Consider the following 23,764-nt stretch of genomic DNA (forward strand, 5'->3'; position numbering starts at 1 on the left):
ACCTCAGTCCCTGGACCGTAGAAGAGGCTTCGTGGATATTTACTGATTAGATCTGTCTTCCTATCTGGCTGCAGATACCATGTCTGGAGGTGGTCACAACGTTTCTCCTCTTTTATACCCTACTTCTCACATCCTTACACCCTTTGTGTCCTCCTCCAAAGGACATGGATTCTAGACTACTTTCCATCCTGTTAGCCTATTCAGGCTTCATTTCAATGATTCTGCATCCGAGAAACCCCTTCTGTAATCCTCCTTACAGATGCCAGGAAGTGGGTTGACCCTAGGTGCCTTGGGTGGGTGCACAGGACAGATGAGTCCTAATTATTCTGACCTGGGTGCTATGGTTTGACTGTGCCCCCATTCATACAAATAAGCTTATTTGGCGGTGTGGTCGCGTTAAGATACAATACCTTTTGGAAGAGATTAAGTGACAGAGACAGAGGTCTTCTTGTGAGTAGAATTAGTGCCCTTTTCGAAGAGGTCCAGGAAGCTGCTGGCCCCTGCTTCCACATGAAGATACAGAAAGGGCTCTCTGCTCTGAAAGAAGGAGACTTTGCCAGACACTGAGCCTGCTGGCGTTTTCATCCTGGGCTTGCCAGCTTCCAGGACTACAGGAAATAAATGATTTTCTCCGTTTTAATATTTGCTGTAGAAGCAGGAGCCCTAGACTGAGACAGCAAGAACTTATTTTCTGTTGCTCCATCTGTTCACACACAGACCCCTCCATTCTTTCACCGAGTCTTTACAGAGGCCCCGAAACTGCTTAAGCAGTATGGGATCTGTATGAAAGACAAGGGTCTGCCCTTCGGAACTTGACATACGAGGTAGGACACAGACTATTAAAGGGAAGTAACTATACAGGGTGTTTGCAGGTAACCACTGGTACTATTGCTCTAACAATAATGTTCTATAAGCAGAGCGCTTCCAAACTTCATTGTTTCTTAATCACACAAACACTGACTAGTTATTAGAACATCAAGAAACACACGAAAGGAAAGACTGCTTGTAATCCCATCCAGAGATAATATCCATTACCGTTTTGTGTTCAGAATATCTTTCCAGCCTTTACCTCTACACAGGAGATGACAAAATTATAAACCATATTCTATAATATCTCTACCACAATGAACATTTTCCTAGCACTCCCATTTTTTTTTATTGTGGTTAAATATACAAAACAGAGTTACCATTTTAACCATCGACTACGTTCAGGAAGTATATGTTGATTCACCCTACTGTATAAGCATCGCCAGCATCCACCCCCAGAAGGCTTTCTTCTCCCCAGAATAGCATCCTGTACCCATGAAACACTAGCGCCCCACTCTCTTCCCTTCTACCCCCACAGTCTCTACCAACCCCCCTTCTGCTCTCCGTCTTTGTTGTCTTGACTGGAGCAAATAGTTTAGATGTTTGAAAAGTTTCTGATTTGTGTTGCTGGTGTGCTCTGACCAGTGTAGTTTATGCTCTTACTAGCCATACATTACTTCAAAAAATGTGTTCTAAGGGTTGGCTACTGCTTGTTCTAATATGTATAAGACCCTGAATTTAATTCCCAGAACTATTCTCCCTATCCAAAAATAAAATAAAATAAAAAAAAAAACAACCAGCCAATCAACCAATCAAAACAAAAATGAAAAAGAGAGAAGGAAACTACTGCCACCCTCATCAACAACGAAAACTTCATCATGACAGCACTGAGGAGGCAAGCCAATCTCTGTGAGTGTGAGGCTAGCCTGGTCTACGTAGTGAGACCTGTGTAAAAAAAAAATTGTTTAAATTATTTCTATTCCAGTCAGTGGTGGCACATGTCTTTAATCCTAGCACTTGGGAGGCAGAGGCAGGTGGCTAGCCAGATCTTCAAATTGAGATCCAGGACAGCCTGGGCTACATAGAGAGTCCTTGTCTCAATAAACAAAAATATAAAACAGAACAAAAAGTTTTTACTTCTATTTCCTTCAAGAAGTCATGTATTGCTGAACGTACTGGTAATTTTTCGAGACTTTTCTCTGAAAAAGCAGGTCTTCTAAAAACACTCTCCAGGGGAATGTGACCTTGGTTTACCCTGTGTGCTATTTGGACAGGAACATTTTATCTGAGTCCAGGATTTTTCCTTTATCCCCCCCCCCCCCCCCCCCCCGTCCCATGGACATTAGGGCCTGCATAGCCAGTCAGGTGGCCATCTTTGAAGTCCCATCAAGCCCCTGAGCAGACTGTTCATTCCTCTCACATGATCAGAATGAAAAACTTGCCCACCTTCTCTGTAGCACCCACTTCCCACCTTGGTTCCCGAATGCTCACTCCTCTCCTCTAGTTTTGTCTTTGTTTCACTGCTGTGAACCCTGTGTGTCTGGTACTGGCGGAGACCAGAAGAAGGGGTCAGATGCCCTGGGACTGGAGTTACAGAGAGCTGTGAACCACCATATGGGAGCTGAGAATCAAACCAATGTCCGTGAAAGAGCAGCCATTGTGCTGAGGCACCGAGCCATCTCCCCATCCCCTCCCTCATAATTCTTATCCCAGCGTCTAGCCCTGATGCTGGCCAGATCTCAGTTGTTGGCAGGAGAGGATTTGTGTGAAAGGGCAGGGAAGCAGGCACTTCCTGCTAGTACAGAGAAATAAGATTCTTCAGGATGCAAAGACACAGTCACATTTATCTTCAAAATGTCTGGAAAACAGAAACAAGCAGAAGAGAGAAGGGGGAAGTAAAAAGCAAGTGGCCCATGTATGGTTATTTGCTCTCTTCCGTAAAAATGTTTTCCCCATGAAGGAAAGTGGGCTGACCAATCCAGCTAGCACCCAGGCCCAGAGTCAGGGCTATGAGTTGGCCCACTCCAACATCCACCAATGGATGAACTGTTGGAGCATGTGAAGGGGACAAGACAAGCCTACAGACCCAAAACGTCAGGATCTCCATGGCACAGACAACAACTGGATACCCACGAGGAGCCCCACTGAGAGCCCAGTATCAGTGGTGTAGTAGAAACCAGAGGTCTTGAACCAGACCAACAACTTGTGGCCATGAACACTCACAAGTGGACACGAATGGACCAAAGGGTAAACTGTGTGTCTCAACAGGCTACACTACAGCACCCACAACAAGATTCTTCTTTTTCTTTTTTCTTTTGTTTCTTTGTATTGTTTGGTTTTTCTTTTAAATTTGGTTTTGAGTGGGAGGTGGTTGCAAGGGCAGAGGGCAGAATCCGAGGAGGAGGAAAGATGAGTAGGATTGGAACATGTGCTGTGAAATCCACAGTCAATAAAAGTTCAGAAAAGATTAGAGAAAAATGCCCTCCCCACGATTTTAAAACCCAAGTTAAGTAAAAGACCTCAGTTTGCCTTAAATCAAGAAACACAGATAAACCAGAAATAAAGCCACTAATCCACGAAGCCTCGCTTCCTTCCCTGAATTAACTCTCCACAGAGTGACAGGAGAACCAATCTTCTCTCTCCTCAGGGTGTCTCGTTATACAGGTCTAGGTGGGAACCTGCCTGGCGGTGAAGGAGGAACAGATGTACCAGGGTTAACCCAGGGGACAGCTGGTGGGCAAGGCTTGGTTTTCAGCCTGAAGATCAGAACTTGATTATTTTGAGCTTCATGGAAATTCCAGAGGCCGTGTGTCCTAGTTACTGTGCTATAGCTGTGAAGAGACACCATGACCAAGGCAACTTATAAAAGGAAGCATTTAACTGGGAGCTTGCTTAAAGTTTCACAGAGTGAGTTTAAGTCCATGGGTATTATGACAGGGAGGTAAAGAATGAACAGGAAGGAGCAGTACCTGAGGGCTCTTATCTTATCCCCAAGTTATCCCACAGAGAGAGTGAGACCAGGCCTGGCATGAGCTTCTGAAACTTCAAAGTCAACCCTCAGTGACACACCTCCTCCAACAAGGCCACACCTTCCCATCCTTCCCAAACAGTTTCACCAACTAGGGACCAAGCATTCAAATATATGAGCCCATGGGGTCATTCTCATTCAAACCACCGTACCACATCCGGCTCATTATCATGGTACATGATAACTCCAAAGTGCAGGGCCTCTAGCCCCTTGCTCGCTGCCCTGCCCTCTCCCAGTGTGTAACACCCTGCGTTTATAACTCATATTTGAGAATGAAACCAGCTATGTTAAGCCAAGAGCACAGGATCATCCTACCGTGGGGCTCCAGAAGCTGGGAGGTAATGACTCGCAGTGAAGGACATCAGTTTCAAGGAGTTCTCATGGAGAGAAAGACTAGGGGATGAGTATTCCCTTTGGAGGTCTTGGCTTAAAATTCATTTTCTCTAGCTGATAGCAGCAAGCTGCACGTGAGGTTTTATCTGCTCTATCCTACTCCACGAGGGGCAGGCAGTTTAGGGATCTGGGGTACTAAGTAAGGAAACAGGGATTATAACTCAGATGGAACTGTCAACACGTTCATTTCCTGTTCTCCCTATTGTTGGTATGTGGTGGGAGTGGAAACCGGGTTTGGCGACTCTTCAGCTCTTTTCCTCCAAGGGAGAAAAATTCTAAGGGACAAATCTTAGGAAAATGTTAAAAGCCAGATGTGATGGAGCATCATAAGAGGGCTTGTTAGGAACAGAATGTTGGAGCATGTCCCTGCAAGTTTTGTCTCAGGAGTTTGCATGCCTAAGGTCCCAGGTGACACCCGTGTTACGGTCCAGGTGCCACACTTTGAGACTCAGATGCAAGGGATGCCTGCCTAGCCTGGGGTTTGAAAATGAGGTCTCCAGTTAGACTGTGTGTCACATAGCAAGCTCTGATTTTGGAACAGGTGGCTCTTAGAAAATCATAAAACCACGTGGAGTTTTTGCCTCTGTTTGTAGGACAGGAAGACGGGCGTAGTGGGAATACAGGAATATTGAGTTCTTATTCTTCAATATTGTACATAGACAGAGAAATTAGTGATATGGTTCTTTTAGAGACATATGCTAAGAGGCCTCTAGATTTCATTAAACATGAATTGCATCCAGAGAAAAACCTCACTTTGATCAACAGTGGGCTTGTGGACAAAGGAAACACAAGCCAGTTAGCGCCAGAATGACAGACTTTTCCATTGTGTGTTGCTGTTCCTCTCAGAAAAGCTGAGCCTTGTCTATTAGGACAATACATGTCCCCATTCCCCTTTAATGATGTATATTGAGCTCCATCCACGAGAGCTGTGCAGGAGCTGTGCATTTTGTGGATAGCTTAACTATAATAGGGCCTTTCAATTTATTATGATTCATTCTTGAAAATTATGTCTTCACTGCTGTGGGAGCATGAATTCTTAGGAAGGAAAGAAGACAGCATTGGGTGAGGGTATTTGCAAATATGAGCCTTGCAACTGCAGCTCTTTGCTGGGTCTCAGGTAGACTGAGAATTTTGTAGGGGTGCTCTTGAAGCCATCCCTTGACACACTGAGGGAACAGGTCTCTGCAAAGGGAGGGGGAGAATGAGCATCACCACAGACTCTACAGACAGTTCTGGGACTTGCTTAGCCCTTCAGTGTTGAATTGAAGCAGAGTGACGAGGCATTGTCCGATACCTGTTGTCTCTGAGGAAGGGACAAATGTATGCGTGAGAGGACATCTTAGGGCAAGGCAATATCTGTGAAAGGAACTTAGTTGTGAAACATCAGTAGTAAGTGTTCCAGCACTGGAGGGAACTGGTATATCCATCCTGAAGGGGGGCTGCCTTAGCATCAGCGCTGTTGCTGTGATAAAAGACACCCAAGAGCAACCCAGGGAGGAAAAATTTATTTGCCTTACAGGTGCAAGTTACAGTCCACCATTTTATTTTATTTTATTTTAAAGATTTATTTATTTATTTATTTATTTTTATTATGTATACAACCTTCTGCCTCCATGTATGCCTGTGTTCCAGAAGAGGGCGCCAGATCTCGTTACAGATGGTTGTGAGCCACCATGTGGTTGCTGGGAATTGAACTCAGGACCTCTGGAAGAGCAGCCTGTGCTCTTAACCACTGAGCCATCTCTCCAGCCCCACAGTCCACCATTTTAAAGAGGTCAGGCAGCTAGTCACATCACATCTACAGTCAATGGCAAAAAGAGAAGAAAAACTTGCTTGGTAGCTTACTCTACCCTTACATAGATCAGGGCCCAGTCTGTGAAGTGGCGCCACACACAATGGTCTTGGTCTTCCGATATCAATTAACAATCAAAACAGACCCCACAGACATGTCCCCAGACCAACTTGGTCATCACTTAATTGAGACTCTCTTTCCACGTGACTCACTAAGCATCTCAGGGTCTCTGGTTATTTAGGAAGATGAGAGTTGCGCCTTGTCTCAGTGTCACAGACATGCTGAAATTACATTAGATCCTGAGTATATTGTTGTGTTGCTGTGCCCCAAATAGTCTGCTAGGTGCCATGGGGTACCTAAAGGAAAGCAGATACATGATCTATCTTTAAAGAGACTTGTATGATTTATTACAATTGTACAGTGGGTAAAATTTGCCCTATACCACCCCCCCCAATTACTTAGGAGAATTCTTGATATTGAATATTATACTCGATATTGAGTATGGTTAGATCCAGGTCTTAAGGCAGGTAGCCATAAAAAATGATAAGAAAATAATGCCATTTATTGAGACACTATTGCCTTCTACTTTATATATTTAAGGCTTTGAAACACAGTGTCTTAGCCAGTGTTCTATTGCTGTGAAGAGACACCATGACCAAGGCAACTCTTATGAAAGAAAGCATTTAATTAGGGACTGGCTTACACTTTCAGAAGCTTAGTGTGATACTGAAGAAGAAGCTGAGAGCTATATCCTGATGCACAGGCAAAGACAGAGAGAGACTCTGGGTTTGGCATGGATGTTTGAATCCTCAAAGCCCACCCCTAACCACAAACTTCCTCCAACCACCCCACACTCCCTAATCCTTCTAATTCTTTCAAATAGTGCCACTCCCTGGTGACTAAGGATTCAAATCTATGAGCCCCTCGCTTTGGTTCCTTTAGCATTTACTATAATTTTATGTTTCTATTTTATTCCCGTGTCCTCATGAACCCTACACTGTAGTGTCATGTATGTGGTAGAGCCCGATACTAAAGCCCTCCTCCCCACAAAATGGTCTCCTTCTCTATCATTCCACAAAGAAGAAACGGAATGGAAATGGAGAGATGGCTAAGTGGTTAAAAGCACTTGGTTCTCTTGGAGAGGACCTGGGTTTGGGTCCCAGTACCCACATGGTGGCTTACAACCATCCAACTCCAGTTCCAAGGAATCCAACACTCTCTTCTGACGTTTGTGAGCTAAATTTGACCTCTGCCTGAGTTTTATCTTGTCAGCCTGTTAGTGTGCTTTGGGTACTTTTAACTAGTTGAAAAGAAAGTAAAAGAAAAGTATTCTGCATTGTGTAGAAGCTAAATTTAAATGTCAGTGTCCATGAGTGCTATTGGCATTATAACCATGCATGTTGGTGTCCATGTTATTTGTGCCTTTATACTCTTTATTTATTGCTTATGGCTGCTTTTAAAGCCATAGTAGCAGACTGTGACAGTCTTATGGCTTGAGAAGCCTAAAATATTTACAATCTGGACTTTTCAGAAAAGCTTTGTAGACCACTGCCCTTGAATGCTGTTCAGCTAAGGCTCTTTTGGAAGGACTTGGGAAAGAGTTGAAAACTTGTAGTCCTGTCACTGAGAAACGGAAGCAGGAGCATTAGGAATTCAAGTTCATCCCCAACTGCAGTTTAAGAGCAGCCTTGGTTGCATAAGACCCTGTCTCAAGTGCAAAGGATCAAATGAAAACCTCCCAGACCCTAAGGCCCATCCTGAACTAATATAATCAGAACGCCTGGAGGTGAGATTTGATCTGCAGTGTGTGCCAACACTTTCTGGTGTTTCCGCTCTGTGCAGCCACAGCTGAGGAATTGGGCTCAGTGCCTGCAGGCATTTGGAGGGGTAGGTGGAGGCCTGTCTGCAGGTCACCTTCATCACTAATGTGTGGAAGGGTCATGAGACCAAAGAGGTTCAGACCTAAAATAAAATCCCTCCCCCTGAGCAGGCTGGGAAGAGACAGAGGGAGAATCATGCCAAATATTATATTTTAGCATATAGCATGATTGAGTCAGAAACAGGTTTTCTCCACAACTGACTCTCATTAAATGCACAGGCAGGATAGCCCTTCCTGTTCCAGCAGGTACCCTGATTCCTTCATATCCACAGATGCAGCCATCTGGTCAAAGCTGTAGAGCAGAACCAGTCACCCTGTGCAGTGTGGCCAAGGGAAAGTCTCATCCTGTGCAATCCTCACCATGAGTTGTGTGCCTTGGAGTCTCTTGCACAGCTGGTTTAAAAGCTGCAGGTAGCTAGGTCCCAGCATAGATGTGCAAAGTTAGTATCTCTAGGAAGAGCCTCAAACATCTGCACTTGAATCAGCTCCTAGTGGGCTAAGACCCTCTCAGTTCAGGCACGCTTACCTAAATGATGATTGATGTATTCTTGGCAGATGTGCAGGTCAGGGTTGCTCTCCCACTATTTAACATTGTGGACAGTTAACGACTCCACTCGGGATTTATGTACACGTAGAAACAACGGAGGATCCCATGCAATGTCTATGGCATCTGTGCCAACCTTGCTTTGGGAGGGCTCACTCTTTAAAAGGATAGGCTTAACAGAAGCTACGCCCATTTGTTCCATCAGGTGCTGTCTCTAAATATCTCCTGTCCATAGCAGGAGTAAACGGGGCTAAATCTTTCTTCTTTCAAGATAGGCCTAATTTTTAGAAACACGTGATCATCATTTAAATGAATTGGGGTAAATAAAGTGGCTGATTGAATTAGCTGACCTTGCCTTTTCAAAATAAGCTTTGTCTCCCTCCCTTTCTGCAGAGCTAGGGATCAAACCAGTGCCTCCTACATGCATGGCCAGTACTCTAACCCTGACACACCTGGAGCTCAGGAAACAGGATGTCGACAATCACACAGCAGATCAGTAAAGCCTTTAACTCCAAACAAAGATTCATAATATTTTACATATTTTATGTAAAGCAAAGTTTTTTTTAAGGAAGCCTAGCATATCCCAAAGTAAAAGAAAACTGTTGTGAATTGACAAATTTGTTGTTGTTGTTTGAACCAATTCCACTTCTTTATTGCCATTTTCACAAGGTTTAGTTATTGACAAACCCCATGAGCCATCAGTTTGTGGCTGTAGGTGTTCGAATATTGAACCATATGAATCCCTTACAAGAAATCACGATGAAGGGCTGCCAGACATCAATCCCGTCTGTTGGTTTGAGAGACTTGGGGAAACGCGATACTTAGGAGAGAATGGTTTTCCAGTGGGTTCTAGTGCGATTCATGGGTCTCCATTTGCATCTGAGCCAAAAGAGAAGGCCAGGGTAGACAGAGCAACCCATGTACAGCGAGCTGGGTTAGGTTGCAAATGCGCTTCGGAGTCAGATGTTAGGCATGATTCAATTGGGCAGTGTGGGGGATAAGTCGGTGCGACGGTGAATGCTGGGCCCACTGAAAGGCTTTATCCTGCTCTGGGTCCCCAGAGGCCAGCTTCTAAAGCGAAAGGATATATTTGAAGCGCTGGCTGTACCTTCCTCGGGTGCTGGCGATGCCCCCTTGATAAGGGCACAAAGGCAGTGTGAAGCCTTCCACTGTTCCGCTGTCTGTGGGCCCTGACTGCCTTCATTGTGTTCTCACTGCCGTGAAGGCCGGCTCGGTTCTCCAGCGTCCTGTCTGCGGGCTTTCACAGCCCGGCTTTCATGTCTCAAGCCGAACAGAACTGAACACACTGGTCACCAAGTCTTGCGGTTCCGTAGGAAAAGATTTCACGTTTCCCCAGGATGGTCCCAGCAACCTAAGGAGGCAGGGATGTGGAGTGTGTCTGGTCATTGCCTGAAGGCAGTCCCTGGCTGTAGGGGAGCCAGTCCTTGTTTCAGGGTTCCTGTGGAGATGATAAATCAGGCAATGCTCCTGCGAAGTACAAGCAATATTATTTGGCTTGAGTATTCTTGACAATCATCTGGATAGGCTCTCGCTATGGTTGAAAGTTGAGTCTTATGTTTGTCTAGATAAAGCCGAGGTGGGGGGCAGACATAATTTCTCTCTGCTGGGGGCGGTAAAGAACCTTAAACGAATCCCACTGGGTCCTTTACCTGGGCTTCCCCCTGCCCCCGCCCCCCAGACTTAGCTCTTCAGTAAACAGGAAAGCCAGAAAACAATTTCACTTGGCAGAGAGTTTGCTCTGTGGCGCCTCCCCGTGAGACTGGCTGCAGTGTCCAGGACAGTGCTACTGTCTTCCAAACTTGAAGGGGGCGGGAGGTGGGGGAGGGAGGTCCGCCCTCCGACTGCAAGGCAACATGGCTTCCAGAGGAGGACAGCTGTTTAAGGGACAAAGATATAGGGGGAAAAAAATCTAACGTAAGTCCTGCAGTGGGCATAGTCCGGAAAGAAAGGTGGTTTTGTTTGGATGATTAGTTTGGACTTCGTGGAGATAGGCAAAATTTCTTTTTCTGTCTTCTGGCGTGGGCGGGGTTTTGCAGTCTCAACAGTAAAGCTTCAGCCACATTCTCACTCCCTTACATCAGCCCACGCTCCCTTTCCCGCTCACGTGGAGAATCAATAAACAAAGTGGCCACTGTTGGTGCTGTGCTCAGCGGCAGGCTCCCTCTCTGCACCCCCTTCCCCCGCAGCCCCCTGCTCCTAAAGGCCTGTGCGGGAAAAGCCGGCTGGGTGGGCAGGCAGGCAGAAGACAGCCTGGCACTCTGGGCCCTGGAAGCCGTCCTTTCCTGTCACCCCTACCTTTCTAGTCAGTGCCTTGGGCTTGGGGTGTGGCTGAGGCTCCTAAAGTCACTGAGAGTCACACTCATCCTTGGCCATGTTACAGTGAATTTCTTGGTCTCTGTCTCAGGGACAGAAAAGATCTTTGTGGGGAAAGAAAAAAAACAAAGCAACAAAATGCAGCAAATGCAGACGCCTTTGTCTCCCATGACTGGGGTTCTGGGTTAGTTAGCGCACATAGCAAGCAAAGAAAGCAGAAATGTGAAAGGTTATGTGGAAGCAATTTCTTGAATGTTTTCTGGGAGGCCAGGGTGGGACACTGGTCTTTTAAATAAAGTTTGTACAATAGGTCTTCTTTGGGAGAGATAGCCCATGGTTGATTTGGGCTTTGAACTTTCAGCAATTCTCCTGCCTCTACCCCATGAGTGCTGAAACTGTAGGTGTGTGCCATCACACACATCCACAAATAAGTATTTTTGAAAGCAAGTTCACAGACACAAAGGTACAGGCTCTCCTCATTCTTTTGAGGACAACTATAGTCAGAGACCTTCACATTCTTAGAAGACACAGGAAGCTTACTTGGCCTAAGTTGCATGAGCGTACCCTGCACGAGCCTACTTGCCAGGGCTGGGGGGAAGCAAGTCAACCAGCCAAGCCTGTACCAGGTAGACGGCTGCCACTTTTTATCCCTTAGCAGCATATCGTGGCCTCGCTGCTGTGAAGGGCTGGCCAGAGTGCAGGCCCGGCTCTCCGGTGCGGGGGGGGGGGGGGGGGGGGGGGGGGGGGGGGGGGGGGGGGGGGGGGTTGTAAGCAAGGAACAGCACACATCGCTCTAGTCCCAGAGCTATCGAAGGATCCTTCCCTTTCTTCCCTGCCCAGTGTGGGTCTGGATTTGCTCCCTGTCTCTGGCATTATTTGCTGCCTTATTAGAAGACAGATAAACTTGGATTTGTTCAAGTTTAGATTCCTCTTTACAAAATGGAGTCAAATACTTGCCTTGGAATGCTATCGGGGAGAATGAAGTACATACACAGAGGCCAGACCAGAAAGTGAGTAACAAAGCAACCCTGGCCAAGGGAGTCAGTTTGTTAGTTCTGGCATGCTGGAGAGCCAGGAACTCAGGGCTAGCCTGAGCTATACAATAAAATCTTCTCTCAAAAAAAAAAAAAAAACAACAACAGAAGCCAAACAAAACAAAAATAGTTTTAAAAGATTGTTTATCTGCTAGGCGGTGGTGGCATACACCTTTAATTCCAGCACCTTGGAGGCAGAGGCAGGAGGATAGACCTCAGAGAGTTTTTGGCCAGTCTGGTCTATGAAGTCAGTTCCAGTACAACCAGGATGGTTTCACAGAGAAACTGTCTTAAAAATGTCTAAAAAAAAAAAAAAGCCCCCAAACGATTGTTTATCTAATCAACTTCAGATAGAGATAAAACATTATTTATATTGCTTATACCTAACTACAATAGAGTCAGAAACAAGAAATAATCCAAAAACACTTACTGCTTTTTCAAAAGATCATGATTTAATTCCCAGCACCCACATGGTGGCTCACAGTGGCCTGAAACTCCAGTTCCAGAGAATCTGATGTCTTCATGCTTCTTAGCTCTGTGGACTTCTGCACATATATGGTATACATATACACACTCAGGCACACACATACTCATAAGAATTAAAATCAGTAATAAACACTTAAAAGAAAGAGAAATATAAACAGTAAGTCACAAATGCCGTAAATAACCCAAGTTAGTGTTTATAAGCTTGTTTGCTTTTTGGAGACCATGTTGCTATGTAGCCCAGGCTGGCTGTGAATTCCCAGCCTCTCTCAGGGACCAAGTGCTGGGCCCATAGGCTGGAAGCACAGCCACATGACCCCATCGGCACTTTCTGTAGTGTTGTCTGGACAGGATGAGTGTAGCCACCACATCCCGTTCGAACATTGACCCTTTCCCCTCCGCTTCATATGACCCTCCCCCAGGACTTCCATAGTCTGAATACCTGGCATCCCAAATCACAGCGCTTAGCTTTTGCATTTTATCTATCCCTTAGTTGTGGGTCAGTATTTTTACTCTAAAATTAAAGAATTTCTGTTACATACACAGTATTCAAGCATTTCAGCTCACATTCTCGCCCATCAAACTCTTATATTTGTTATTCTAAAATGTTTTGCACTTCCATTGATTGATTGATTGGTTGATTGATTGTGTATGTGTGCGGGGGGGGCGTGCGTGTCATGGTGCACTTGTGGAGGTCAGAGGACAACTTATAGGGGTCAGTTCTCTATTTCTACCATGTGGGCCCCAGGTGACAAACTCAGCCTCAAGGCTTGGCAGTAAATGCCTTTATTAATGGAATCACCTCACAGGCCCAGTATTTGCCAAATTTTACCAAATTACTCCTTAGAATAATTGATAGGTCCCTAACGATGGAGAAATACATTTGAACTAGAATTTCCCATTTTTTCTAAAATCCTATTTTGTGTTTTTTCTTTTTTTTTCCTAATTTAAGTGAGCATGAGATATCTTGTAGATTTTTTCTAATTTTCAGTTTTAAAAGTATGATGCATATTAACCTTTTCCCATTTTGTTTTCTTTTGTTATTTGAGACAGTGTCTTGCTCTGTAGCTCAGGCTGGCCTAGAACTGAAGCCCTTCTTTTCCGTCTCAGTCTCCTGAGTGCTAGGATGTGAACCCACCATAGCCGGCTTTGTTTTTCAAGACTGAACTTTTCTATTGTTGTGCAAGTGGTTTAATTCAGGGCACGGCACACTATGGCCCATCAGCCAGATCTGGCTGGCCCTTATTCCCAAAAATAAAGTTGTATTGGTACACAGTTGTGCTCGCTTGTCTATATATTGTCTTGAGCATCAGCTCTCTGGTCTTTAACTGCTAATCTGTCCCTCAGCTTCCCACACCAGGCCCTGGCACTGTCACAGACTTGAGCTCCCGTCATCCAGTCAGTACTGGATGCCTTCTTGTCCTTGCTCATACTTTTGTGTTCCCAACCCCCACTCTTCCAGGATGGTTCACCTTCTGAGAGGGACCATTCTCTTTAAGTCAGATTCACAATGCTAATTTCATTAGAAGATACAGACAGCTGATGTACAAGAACCAGACTGTTTGGGAAAACACTTTGCGGAAGCACAGGGTACTGTATAAAAGTGGTGACTTCTACCACTAATTAGCAGTTATTGTAGGTGGCAGCGTCAACATCCATCACTATTCCTACTGTTTTTTTTTTTTTTCAAACTGCTTGTCTGGCACTCCCAGTGGCTGTCAGGAAGTAGACAGTCTTCCAATTCTTAAAATACTCTATTGAATTCTATCAATACAGCAAGGAACCTAGGTGAGTTATTTTGGCGATCCCAGAGGTCAACGTGGATCAATTGCAATCAATCATCAATTCAAATAATCATTTAGGTGACTAAAATATCAAACACACAACCAAGCAAGAAAGTCCAAACATCTGCATCATCCTTCAGTCAGTTCCAGAAAACAAGGGTTGGACTACCGGAGGAACAATAAATATGGCCTCCCAAGAGAATACGGACCCAAAGAGCAGTCCTTTCCCCTGCTGAGTACCACAAGCAGTCACGTGAAAGGAAACAATAATGCCTCGGGAGAAAGTTTCTTTATACAGAGAAAACCAGAGATTCTGAGCCACAACATTTTATGTAGAAATGATGCCCAGAATCTTTGGAAATTCTACGCACTTCTGCAATGTCAGTTAGAACACGGAGCTCCGACCTGTACTAACTGACTTTTCAGAAGCATGTCTGCAAGCCTTTGTTTGCTCTGATGGCTCCTCCCTTTGGATCATCATAAACTATATTAAAAAGCTACAATACAGCATTGTGTGTATGTATACATGCAATTTGTTAATTTTAACAACGATCTTTTCCCTTTGTATTGTGAACAGGCTGGGTGTTCCACTTAGAGAGGGAAGCCTGGTTGGTTATGAATGCTCTACCCTGGACCAGAAGCTTCTCATTATAACCACCCTTCTGGGGGGAGGTGGTACCTGCTCCTTCACTACCTCCATTAACCAGCTACTCTTATTTATTAATAGTGCTGCCTGTTCCTCAGGAAGTGTGGCATACAGTAAGGTCAGAAAAGAAGCAAAGGAGAAAACTTGAAATTGATTTTTTTTTTTTTTTGCTCTGTGAAATTACACGAGAGTTCAATGGCTTGTAGCCGTAGCTGAGTCAGTATGGCTCCATTTGAGACCACCTTGAAGTTCAATGCTTTTCCTATCCCTCATAAACTTCCTCTACGGTCAGATTCATTTATATTTAATTGTGTTTTGTGGTGAAATAGTATGACCTTTATGCACCATGGTGAGGATTTTGCTCAGGGTAGAATTGTGATTTATTCCAAGAAAACGGTTTGCCCTTGCCTGGTAAAAATCAGCATCACCATAAAAGAAATCTGAAAATCCAAAGGGCGGGGAAAGACCAATAAAGCGAATCACAGGACTCCTAGTAAGACAACTTTTCGGTATTAGAGCGCTGCTAAGACTTCCTGGGTTTGAGATGCTGAAAAAGTAAGTGCAGTGCCTTACAGCGTGGGGCTGAGCTAAAATCATATGGCAGCTACCCGTTACCCTTTCTGAACCCTCTCTTGAATGCTGCTCTTGATGACTTACAGACCACAGGTAGAATGCTAAGACTTTCTATGGTTTCTGTCTTTAGGGAAGCAATAAGCCGCCTGTGTGAAGCTGTCCCTAGGGTCCATGGAGCCATGAAAAAGCGAAAGGTGAATATTTCCATGAGCTTCTTGTTTTATGTCGCCTTAACTATGGTATAAAAGTGGTCCTTGTATTCCTGGACTTCTTTAATTTTTTTTTTGTGGTCCCTTTTTTTGTCTGAGAATTTTATGTATGTGTGCGCATGTTTGAATGTGGGTGTGGATGTGTGTACACGTATGCTTGTGCTTGTGGCAGCTCGTCTCCCTCTGCCTGCATTATTTGTTTGTTTGTTTGTTTTCTTGTTTTGGAGACAGGGTCTGTTACTGGCCTTGGACTTGCCAAGTAGGCTAAGCTAGCTGGCCACTGAGCTCAAGGAATCTGTCTCTGTCTCCACTGTAGAGATTACAGGCATGCATGTCCTCCTCCTCCTCCTTCTCCTCCTCCTCCTCTTCTCCCTCTCTCTCTCTCTCTCTCTCTCTCTCTCTCTCTCTCTGAATGCATGTGTTCTGAGGGTGGGAGCTGGGACCTTGGCTGAGCTAGACAGCTGGGGAGATCCCCAGCGTGAGTTTCCACGACCCCAGCTCTAGAGGTGGAGGGATAGAACCAACTCCTGAAAGTCTTTCTTTTACCTTCACATATGTGCTGTGACATGCACATGCCAACATTCATAAACACACTTTGGTCCACATAAACTGATAATAATAAATAAAAAAATGTCTAGCATACATGATTTCTGGAAACAGTTACTAACGGTGACAGCCCATTTGCATACTAATGAGGATGTGCTTCTCAGTCTCTATAGAAAGAGTTCAATTTTGGCAGTATATTTGATAATGCAGACCTACAGAACATCTTATACAACCTTCAGATTTAATGGACATCTTATTTTGTGTCGGAAGTGACTGAGAATAACACTTCATACAAATATGTAGCCCTGAGTGGCAGAAGTGTGCCTCGGACCATTTCAGAAATTCCTTGAAATTTTGACCTAGTCTCAAGCCAAAATTCCCTTAGTGGTATTTTATGAAACTCAAGTGAGTGATTCATACAACAACTTTTCCTTACTAATCCAGTATTGGAATATAATACAACACAAGGATAAAATAATTTAATGCCAATATGCGAAGGAACGACAGCTGGAAAATAATGTGTCTTCTGCTCTTCTGTAGACAAACCACTATTTTTCCTAAGAGCAGAGACTGTAAGTACAGTGAAGTACCGCGATGTCCATAACATCTGTGTCGCGATGTCTCAGGCAGCATGCCCTGGCACTGCTCCTCTGACACACACACACTCTGATACCCACGTGTCCCATGAAGAGCCAAGGCTTTGGTGAAGTCCTACCACACAGCCGTTCCGGCTCATTTGGTTTATAGAAAATGAAACAGAGAGGAGGCGGTGCTCATCCATAGCTTACAATGATGCTTTGCTATTTTTAAAGGCTCCCGTTAAGTCCCTGTCAACGGTTCTTGGCAAAAGCAACCTTCAGTTTTCAGGAATGAATATAAAACTGACCGTGTCGACATGCAGCCTCGTACTGATGAACCTTGACAACCAACAGGTAAGGTCACCAATGGTTATAGTTTGGCATATTATTTTTTTTTTCCTGGAGGTCTGTGGTTAGTAAGAGAATAAGGTGTCAGAGTGTGCTTACAATTTAATAAGCTACAAAGAGAAAAATTCCCCAAGATTTCTGCATTCAGTAATTAGAGTTCCTAACAGTGTTACTCCTGCTGTGGAGTTTAACTGCCTACAAAACCACTTACTGCCCCTCACTGGTTCTGTATAAGGAACCAAAGATAGAGGACACAGCTAATATTGTTTGCCAGTTCCTATCCCTGATGTGGTTATTGGACTGAGGTCAGATGAAGGACAAAGAGCAAAGGTGCTATCGGGGTTAGCATGGGGTTAATATGCTATAGAATTTTCTCCAGGCATGGCGGACTAGACAACACTTACCTCCTCTCCTCATAAGGTGCCACTGACAAATCATACAGTTTCCCAAAGTTTACCCCGGGGAACTAAGGAAGCTGGCTCACTTACAAAGCCTAGGTGAAGGGTTACAGGCAGGAGCATGGATGGCCTTGAAACAGTCACACTGAGAACTCTGCACCCAGTATGGATGGTGACTCTCCCATGGCTGTGTGGATAGAGCCTGGACCCAAGTCCTTCCCACCTTATGGAGTCCTAGCCCCTCTCTGAGAACACGTGCAATTAGGGCAGAATTGCATTCAACTAGTTGGGAGGAGTTGTTGGATACTCTGGATACTTTACTGAGGGTCCTGTACCCTCCCTGTCCTTCTTTCTTGCGAGAGAATGTCAAGTTTTTTTTGACTGATCTTTCACAAATGGGTACACTGGATTCTTGAAGATGGAGGCAGTTTGCCTCAGAGAAGAGCCCCCAACAAAAGCAGCTAACTGAAATGTGTGCGGGAAGTGTTACCATCCAGGCCTTTTAGTTGAGCGCTCTCTAAGATGTAACAATGTGGACATCATTTTCCTTTCATGATCTGGAATGCTAAGGTTGCCTGGGTTTCCTGCAAAGGTTACTCACTAGAGAACCACTCTGCTGCAACACATATAAAAGAGGCACAGACACTGGGCTAAACATGCGTGGGAACTACCGTGAAAGCTGCTCAAGCCAGATGATTTATTATACATTTTGGAGCCTGATCTTGCTGTGTGTCTAATATCAGTAACCGAGGCTGTTCCTATGGGGAGTACTGTTTACCAAGGACCCATGGATGGCTTCTTGGTGATCTCTGGGTCACAGTACCTATTTACAAGGCTCCTTGCATCATTTGAATGCTCTTATAAGGTCATTAAGTGAGGTAACGAATGCAAATCACTTAGCACAATGCTGGCAATGTGGTGCCCGATATTGTTTACTCATTCTTTCTGCAAGGCCTTTTCAGGTACATTCCTAGCACCCAGGAAGCCAAAAGCATAATATGCAAAACCGTCAACAACTTCATTGTTGCTTTTTTCGGATGATGAAATGTACAGCTCACTTAGTAGTATAAAATAGCTCAGAGGACACTGTTAACCATGAAACAATGCAATAGTCATGATTGGTGGGTGTTGCTTATCTATCCAAGTATAGGTGATACCATAGTGAGCACAGTGGTGCATAGTTTGGAGGGCAAAGGCGGAAGATGCAACCCAAGTGAAATTTCATCCATTCAACCATTCTGACCTCAGGGTATTTGCATGTGTAAACTGCAGTTCTGGTTTTACTTGCATATGGTACCATAGGGACTCGTTGTGTTTAGAGTTGACGTCTCATTGAACTACACCGATTACTTACTGTTTTTAAAAGGCAAAGCTGGAGATATCCTGGTGACAGCCTCATGTGCAGAATCTAATAATCGGTTTTTGTTTGTTCGGGTTTTTGTTTGCTTTTGAGACAGTCTCTCTATGGTAGTCCTGGAACTTGCTATGTAGTCCAGGCTAGCCTTGAACTCAGAGATCCTGTCTCTCCCTTCTGAGTGTGGGGATTAAAGGTGCATGCCACCACCTCTGGCTAATAATTGTTTTTAAACGACCCTTTCCAAGGGGAAACTAAAGAGAATTGGGGGGTGTCAACAATGGGGTTGTGGTGCACACGGTGGTGAGGCTGCCCAGCCTGTCTCTTCTCTCCACTATTCTTCTTTAGCCATGGCGGTTAGAGGTGTGTTGTATGACTTTTCCTGGAGAGATGTCAACAAACACCTGTTTGCACAAGGTAAGGCACTGATGGCAGACCCATCGGTTCCACGCAAACCTAGCTCAGTGAGCAGTGAGTTTATCGGGTGAGGGGTTACTTAAAAGTGCATGGATGACCTCAAAGGCAGCTGCTCAGGGAAAAAAAAATAAAGACCCATCCAGCATGGATGAGGACTCACAAAAGCTGCATCTCTGGGGCTCTCTGCACAACTAGCCTAGCTGGGCTGTTTAGAGACTCCTCTGCCCATTGTTACTGCTTCCACAGTCAGTCATGTGCAGGGGCCTCTGGAATCACGTAAGTTTTAGATTTTGAGATTTGTTTCATATATACCAGGAAAAGAACAGTTAAAATGTTCAAGGGATGAAGTCAGTGGAGGAGTCCTCATGGATATAGCACGAGCAAATGACTAGTTAACTATTGAGAGGTCATGAAATCTAAGAGAATACGGGCTGGTGAGATAGGCTACCAAGCCTGATTACCTATTTGATTCCCAGGCATGCATGGTGAGAAGAGAGAACCAACTCCTTAAGGCTATCCTTTGACCTCTGCTTGCTACGGCAGGTGCCCTCCCCACATACGCACAAATACCAAATGCATGGCTCCTCCTAACTTTCAAGATATACTTTGGTCCCCAAACTTAGATACGTTCAACTTTGTGGACACTGTCATTACTTTTCCAGGGGAGGTGTGAGCAATTTACCCCAAATAGACACCAATAAATCAAATCGATGATTCCCCCAAGGTCAACTAGTCAGTCAGTGAATTTATTGGGTCAGTAAAGACAGCTGGGGGTTACTCAGTGTTTATAGCTGCACTACAGGTCATATCCTAACATGAGTGGCAACCCCCCAAATGTCAGTTCAACAGAATCCTATGTTGGGTAGCTTCCCCCTTCCATGTATTTCAGCACCTATTGCAACCACATGCAACTGGGGCAGAATCACGAATAGGTGCTCTGCATGAGCAGGAGGGTGGACTAGAACCTCAGGACTAACTACAACCCTTGGGGCAGTTATTCCCCTCCCCCCACCACATAGGCTCCTGAGCTCAAACTCGGGGCATCAGGCTTGGCTGTATGGCGGAAAGTGCCTTTGCCCACTGGGCCATCTCATCAGCCCAGCCTCCCAAACAAAATGAATGTAAAACAAACAAAAAAATCTCATGAAACCCTTACAGTTAACCTACTGTCTTATATTGCCATCACGGCACAGGACTTTTTAAATTCATCATAAAAGATGTGCTAATATATTCATTTTTCTTGGCAAGACCTTTGGTGCAATTACCACTCAAGGACTTCAGCATCTTCTCCAAATCACCCACAGCAGAGAGCGGTTTCCGCTGGCTGGTCAATTCTTTCAGAAAATTCTTCAGTTTACCTAATCTTAACTTCTCAGAATACATTTGTCAGGTAATTGAAAACGGTTCGTTTACACTGTAAGCACTGGCTGTTCCAATCTTAAGATGCATGCAATGTAAAGGAATTTTGTATAAAGTTATGTATGCAAAGTTATTAGACAAAACAAAATACACATAACAGGAAAATTTATTATCGCCAATGCTGGTGCATAAGGACTAACAAGCATAATTAGAAGGAGGGAGAGAAAGAGAGGGAGAGAGGAGAGAATATGAGTATCAGGTACCCAGGTGGACTTCTGAGCAGGTTGAAAACTTTCAAAGTTTGACAGCATAATAGCTCACAAAATCTTTTATAGGTACAGGTAGGATTTCCTTGTTCTTGACAATTTTCACAAACAGTTCTCACAATATGAAGTTCAGCTATAGTCTTACCATCTGTCAAGGTAAAAAAACAGCAAGCAAAATGTCCCTAGTATAAAAGGGTATTAGAAAGTTTTTCTTTGGGCTTTCCCACACATTTTAATGCATGAACTTAAAACTTTAAAAAGACATCTTGGTTGTTTTTTTAACTTTAAAAATCATCACAATGGATTTTTTTTTCAAATTACAGATCACAGTAGCTTTATAAATCATGAAGATACAAGTGCAGTCAAAATTCCAGTAGCTTCTGTAACACATTTTAAGATGATAGTACACATGATAACACGTCTACACTTATACACACATAACAACTTTGCTTATCCTTTGGGGTTGAATACTCAATCTTAAATCTCAAATTCAGCTTTTGATATCTGATTTACATAAACCACAAAATAGAATTTGGAAAGTTTTCTCAACAGGCTTTCAGTTCGAATCAAAGTTATCTTGTGGATGTATTTTTTTCCTTATTCTTTCATTAGATTCTTGTATTGGCAGTCACGATTTTCTCTTGCAAAACCATCTTTACAAGCTTAACACGAGAAAGTTCTCCGACGCAAGGGAAATCATCTCGTTCAACAGTCTGAGCCAGAGCTTTTTGCTGAGCCCCTTCTTCCTTGATTCTCCTTTTCCACAACTGCACGGCCACTCACTGTCTTGTCTTCTACTCCGAGAAACAAAAACCGTTATTTTTTGTGTGTGTGTGCACAAAACTATTTGGAACGAACCCAAAAATAGCAGAATGTTGAATCTCTCCCTCTCAGGTAGTTTCCTCCTCTTTCGTCAGCATTTACTCCCGATCAATGATCTCATCACAGCCGAGCTCTTCGGTCAGTCGATTGACAACCATCAGCGAAAACAGCTCTTCGATAAAAGCTAGCTGGTCGAAAGGGCTCTTCTCGCACCGCGCCTGAAAGCCGCCATCCAAGGCATCGCCGGCGCGCGCCGTTCTCAGGAACACCTTGTTGGCTTCCTCCAGCGCGGCAGACACCCTGTGCATCGCGCCGCTCCAGCGCTCCTCCTCCGGGAACTCGTAGTCGTCCTCCCAGTCATCAAACTCGTCGCCCTCCAGGTCTGCGCCAGCCTCGGGGAACAGGCCGCGCTGGGCGCGGGCGGCCGGCCCGGCCTCCTCCTCCATGGGACCCTCCTCCGCGGCCGGCCCGCGGGCCCCGCGGCCTACCTCCATGTCGCCCTCGCCGGGCAGCACGTCCATCTGCAGCTCGTTGCTCTCTTCGTACAGCTCGCAAAGCTCTGCCATCTCCGCCATGGTGGATGCTACTTAACGCAGCCAGGCAAAAAAAGCTTCCACGGAGACGGACGCGCGAACGGGCGTGGTGCGCGTGCGCAGGCAAGTGGGCGGGCGCGGCACGCGAGCGCGCGAGCAGGCGTGGCACGCGTGCGCAGAGGACGGGGACCGGCGTGGTGCGCGAGCGGGGCTGCGTGCGTGCGTGCGCAGGCGAGTGGGCATGCGTGACGCGAGAGCGGGGACACGGGGCACGCGCGCAAGCGAGTAGGCGGGCGTGGTGCGCGTGCCAGCACCGCGCGCTTGCGCAGGCGAGTAGGTGGCCTGGCGCGCGGTGGGCGTGGTGCGCGTGCACGAGCTCTGTTTCTACCCCCACTGCCCCAACCCCCTCTCCGATCCCCCTAGGGTCTGGGTGGGCTCCGGAGGTCGCTGCTGGGTCTGGACCTTCCGCCTGCAGACCCGCTCCAAGTTCCTTGATTACTGCTTGCTTTTGCCTCACTTCCCGCTTAGCTGCAAGCCGGAAAGCACCGGGTTTCTGGGACAGACAGCCGCCTCTCCACTATCTCCCTGCCTCCCCAGCATCCCCTGTTAGTCATCCTTCCCCCTGCCTCCACAGCATCCCTGTCAGTCATGCTTCTCCCTGCCTCCCCAGCATCCCCTGTCAGTCATCCTTCTCCCTGCCTCCACAGCATCCCCTGTCAGTCATGCTTCTCCCTGCCTCTCCAGCATCCCCTGTCAGTCATCCTTCTCCCTGCCTCTCCAGCATCCCCAGTAACCAGTACCGCTCATCATTTCAAAGCCACCTAGCCAGCATGACTGAGTTGTGTGAAAATTCAACTTTCCATTTTTTTCTTCTAAATATACTGAAGTTGACCCTAATCAAGGACAAATGTGTGTGTGTGTTTGCGCACGCACACTTGCTCTGCAAACTTAAGCTGCAGTGTTTGAGAATATTCACACCCTTGCCACCAGTTGTTTTATTGAATTAATAAAATTAAATTTCAGTTTTTATCAATTTGTTCTCTTTTATGTGTATGGATGTTTTACTTGCATGTAATGTCCCTGCGCCATGAGTGTGCATGGCCTGCAGAGACCAGAAGAGGGAGCTGATCTCCTGGAAATGAGGTCATAGTTGTGCACTGCCCTGTGGGTACTGGGACTCGAACTCTGGTCCTTAGTGTGAGCAGTCGATGGTGTTTACTGCTAAGCCAGCTCTCCAGCCCTGACTGTATCCTTATAATTTTTCCATAGCTTTAATTTATTCGAGGACAATTATCTTTCAGTAGGCATAGGGAATGTTTGCTTTCTTTCAATACATTAATAGGCCTTACTATGTTTGTTTTGCTGATTTGTAGGAATTCTTTGAAAATGTATCTATATATTGTTTTTCATCTTACAAATATATTCTTCGAGTCTGTATGCTTAAGGAATCTTATATAAAACTTTTAAAATTAGTTTGTATGTAACCAAATAATTCGTTTTCTATTGTTGTACTATTAAGATGGATTTTCCAACTACAGTAATATGCCTTGCTACTTGACAAGGTAAACCTTGTCCACTTGTTTAAAAATATGCCCTAGTTTTTTTTTTAATATTTATTCTTCCATATACATTTTAAA

The 23,764-nt window shown here is 45.1% G+C and overlaps 2 protein-coding genes across 2 annotated transcripts in view; one reads left to right on the top strand and one right to left on the bottom strand.

Moving 5' to 3' along the window:
- Shc4 (SHC adaptor protein 4) overlaps positions 1-23,764 on the top strand; it is a 91,378-nt gene that overhangs the window by 29,457 nt on the left and 38,157 nt on the right. Inside the window, exons 3-4 of the mRNA XM_050134230.1 lie at positions 15,428-15,491; positions 16,865-16,984. Of these exons, the coding sequence (XP_049990187.1) occupies positions 15,428-15,491; positions 16,865-16,984 (184 nt within the window). The remainder of the gene's footprint in view (positions 1-15,427; positions 15,492-16,864; positions 16,985-23,764) is intronic.
- Positions 20,655-22,364, bottom strand: Eid1 (EP300 interacting inhibitor of differentiation 1). Its single transcript, XM_050134231.1, has one exon. It carries the CDS (start codon positions 22,167-22,169, stop codon positions 21,693-21,695), a length of 477 nt encoding a protein of 158 aa, XP_049990188.1. The 5' UTR covers positions 22,170-22,364; the 3' UTR covers positions 20,655-21,692.

The sequence above is a fragment of the Alexandromys fortis genome, unplaced genomic scaffold (genome assembly GCF_014885135.2).
Source record: "Alexandromys fortis isolate MF-2015 unplaced genomic scaffold, M_Fortis_MF-2015_v1.1 scaffold_6, whole genome shotgun sequence".
NCBI classification, from domain to species: domain Eukaryota; kingdom Metazoa; phylum Chordata; class Mammalia; order Rodentia; family Cricetidae; genus Alexandromys; species Alexandromys fortis.

Coding starts and splice junctions, on each gene's coding strand:
- Eid1 (XM_050134231.1), bottom strand. CDS start 22,169: ATGGCGGAGATGGCAGAGCTTTGCGAGCTGTACGAAGAGAGCAACGAG.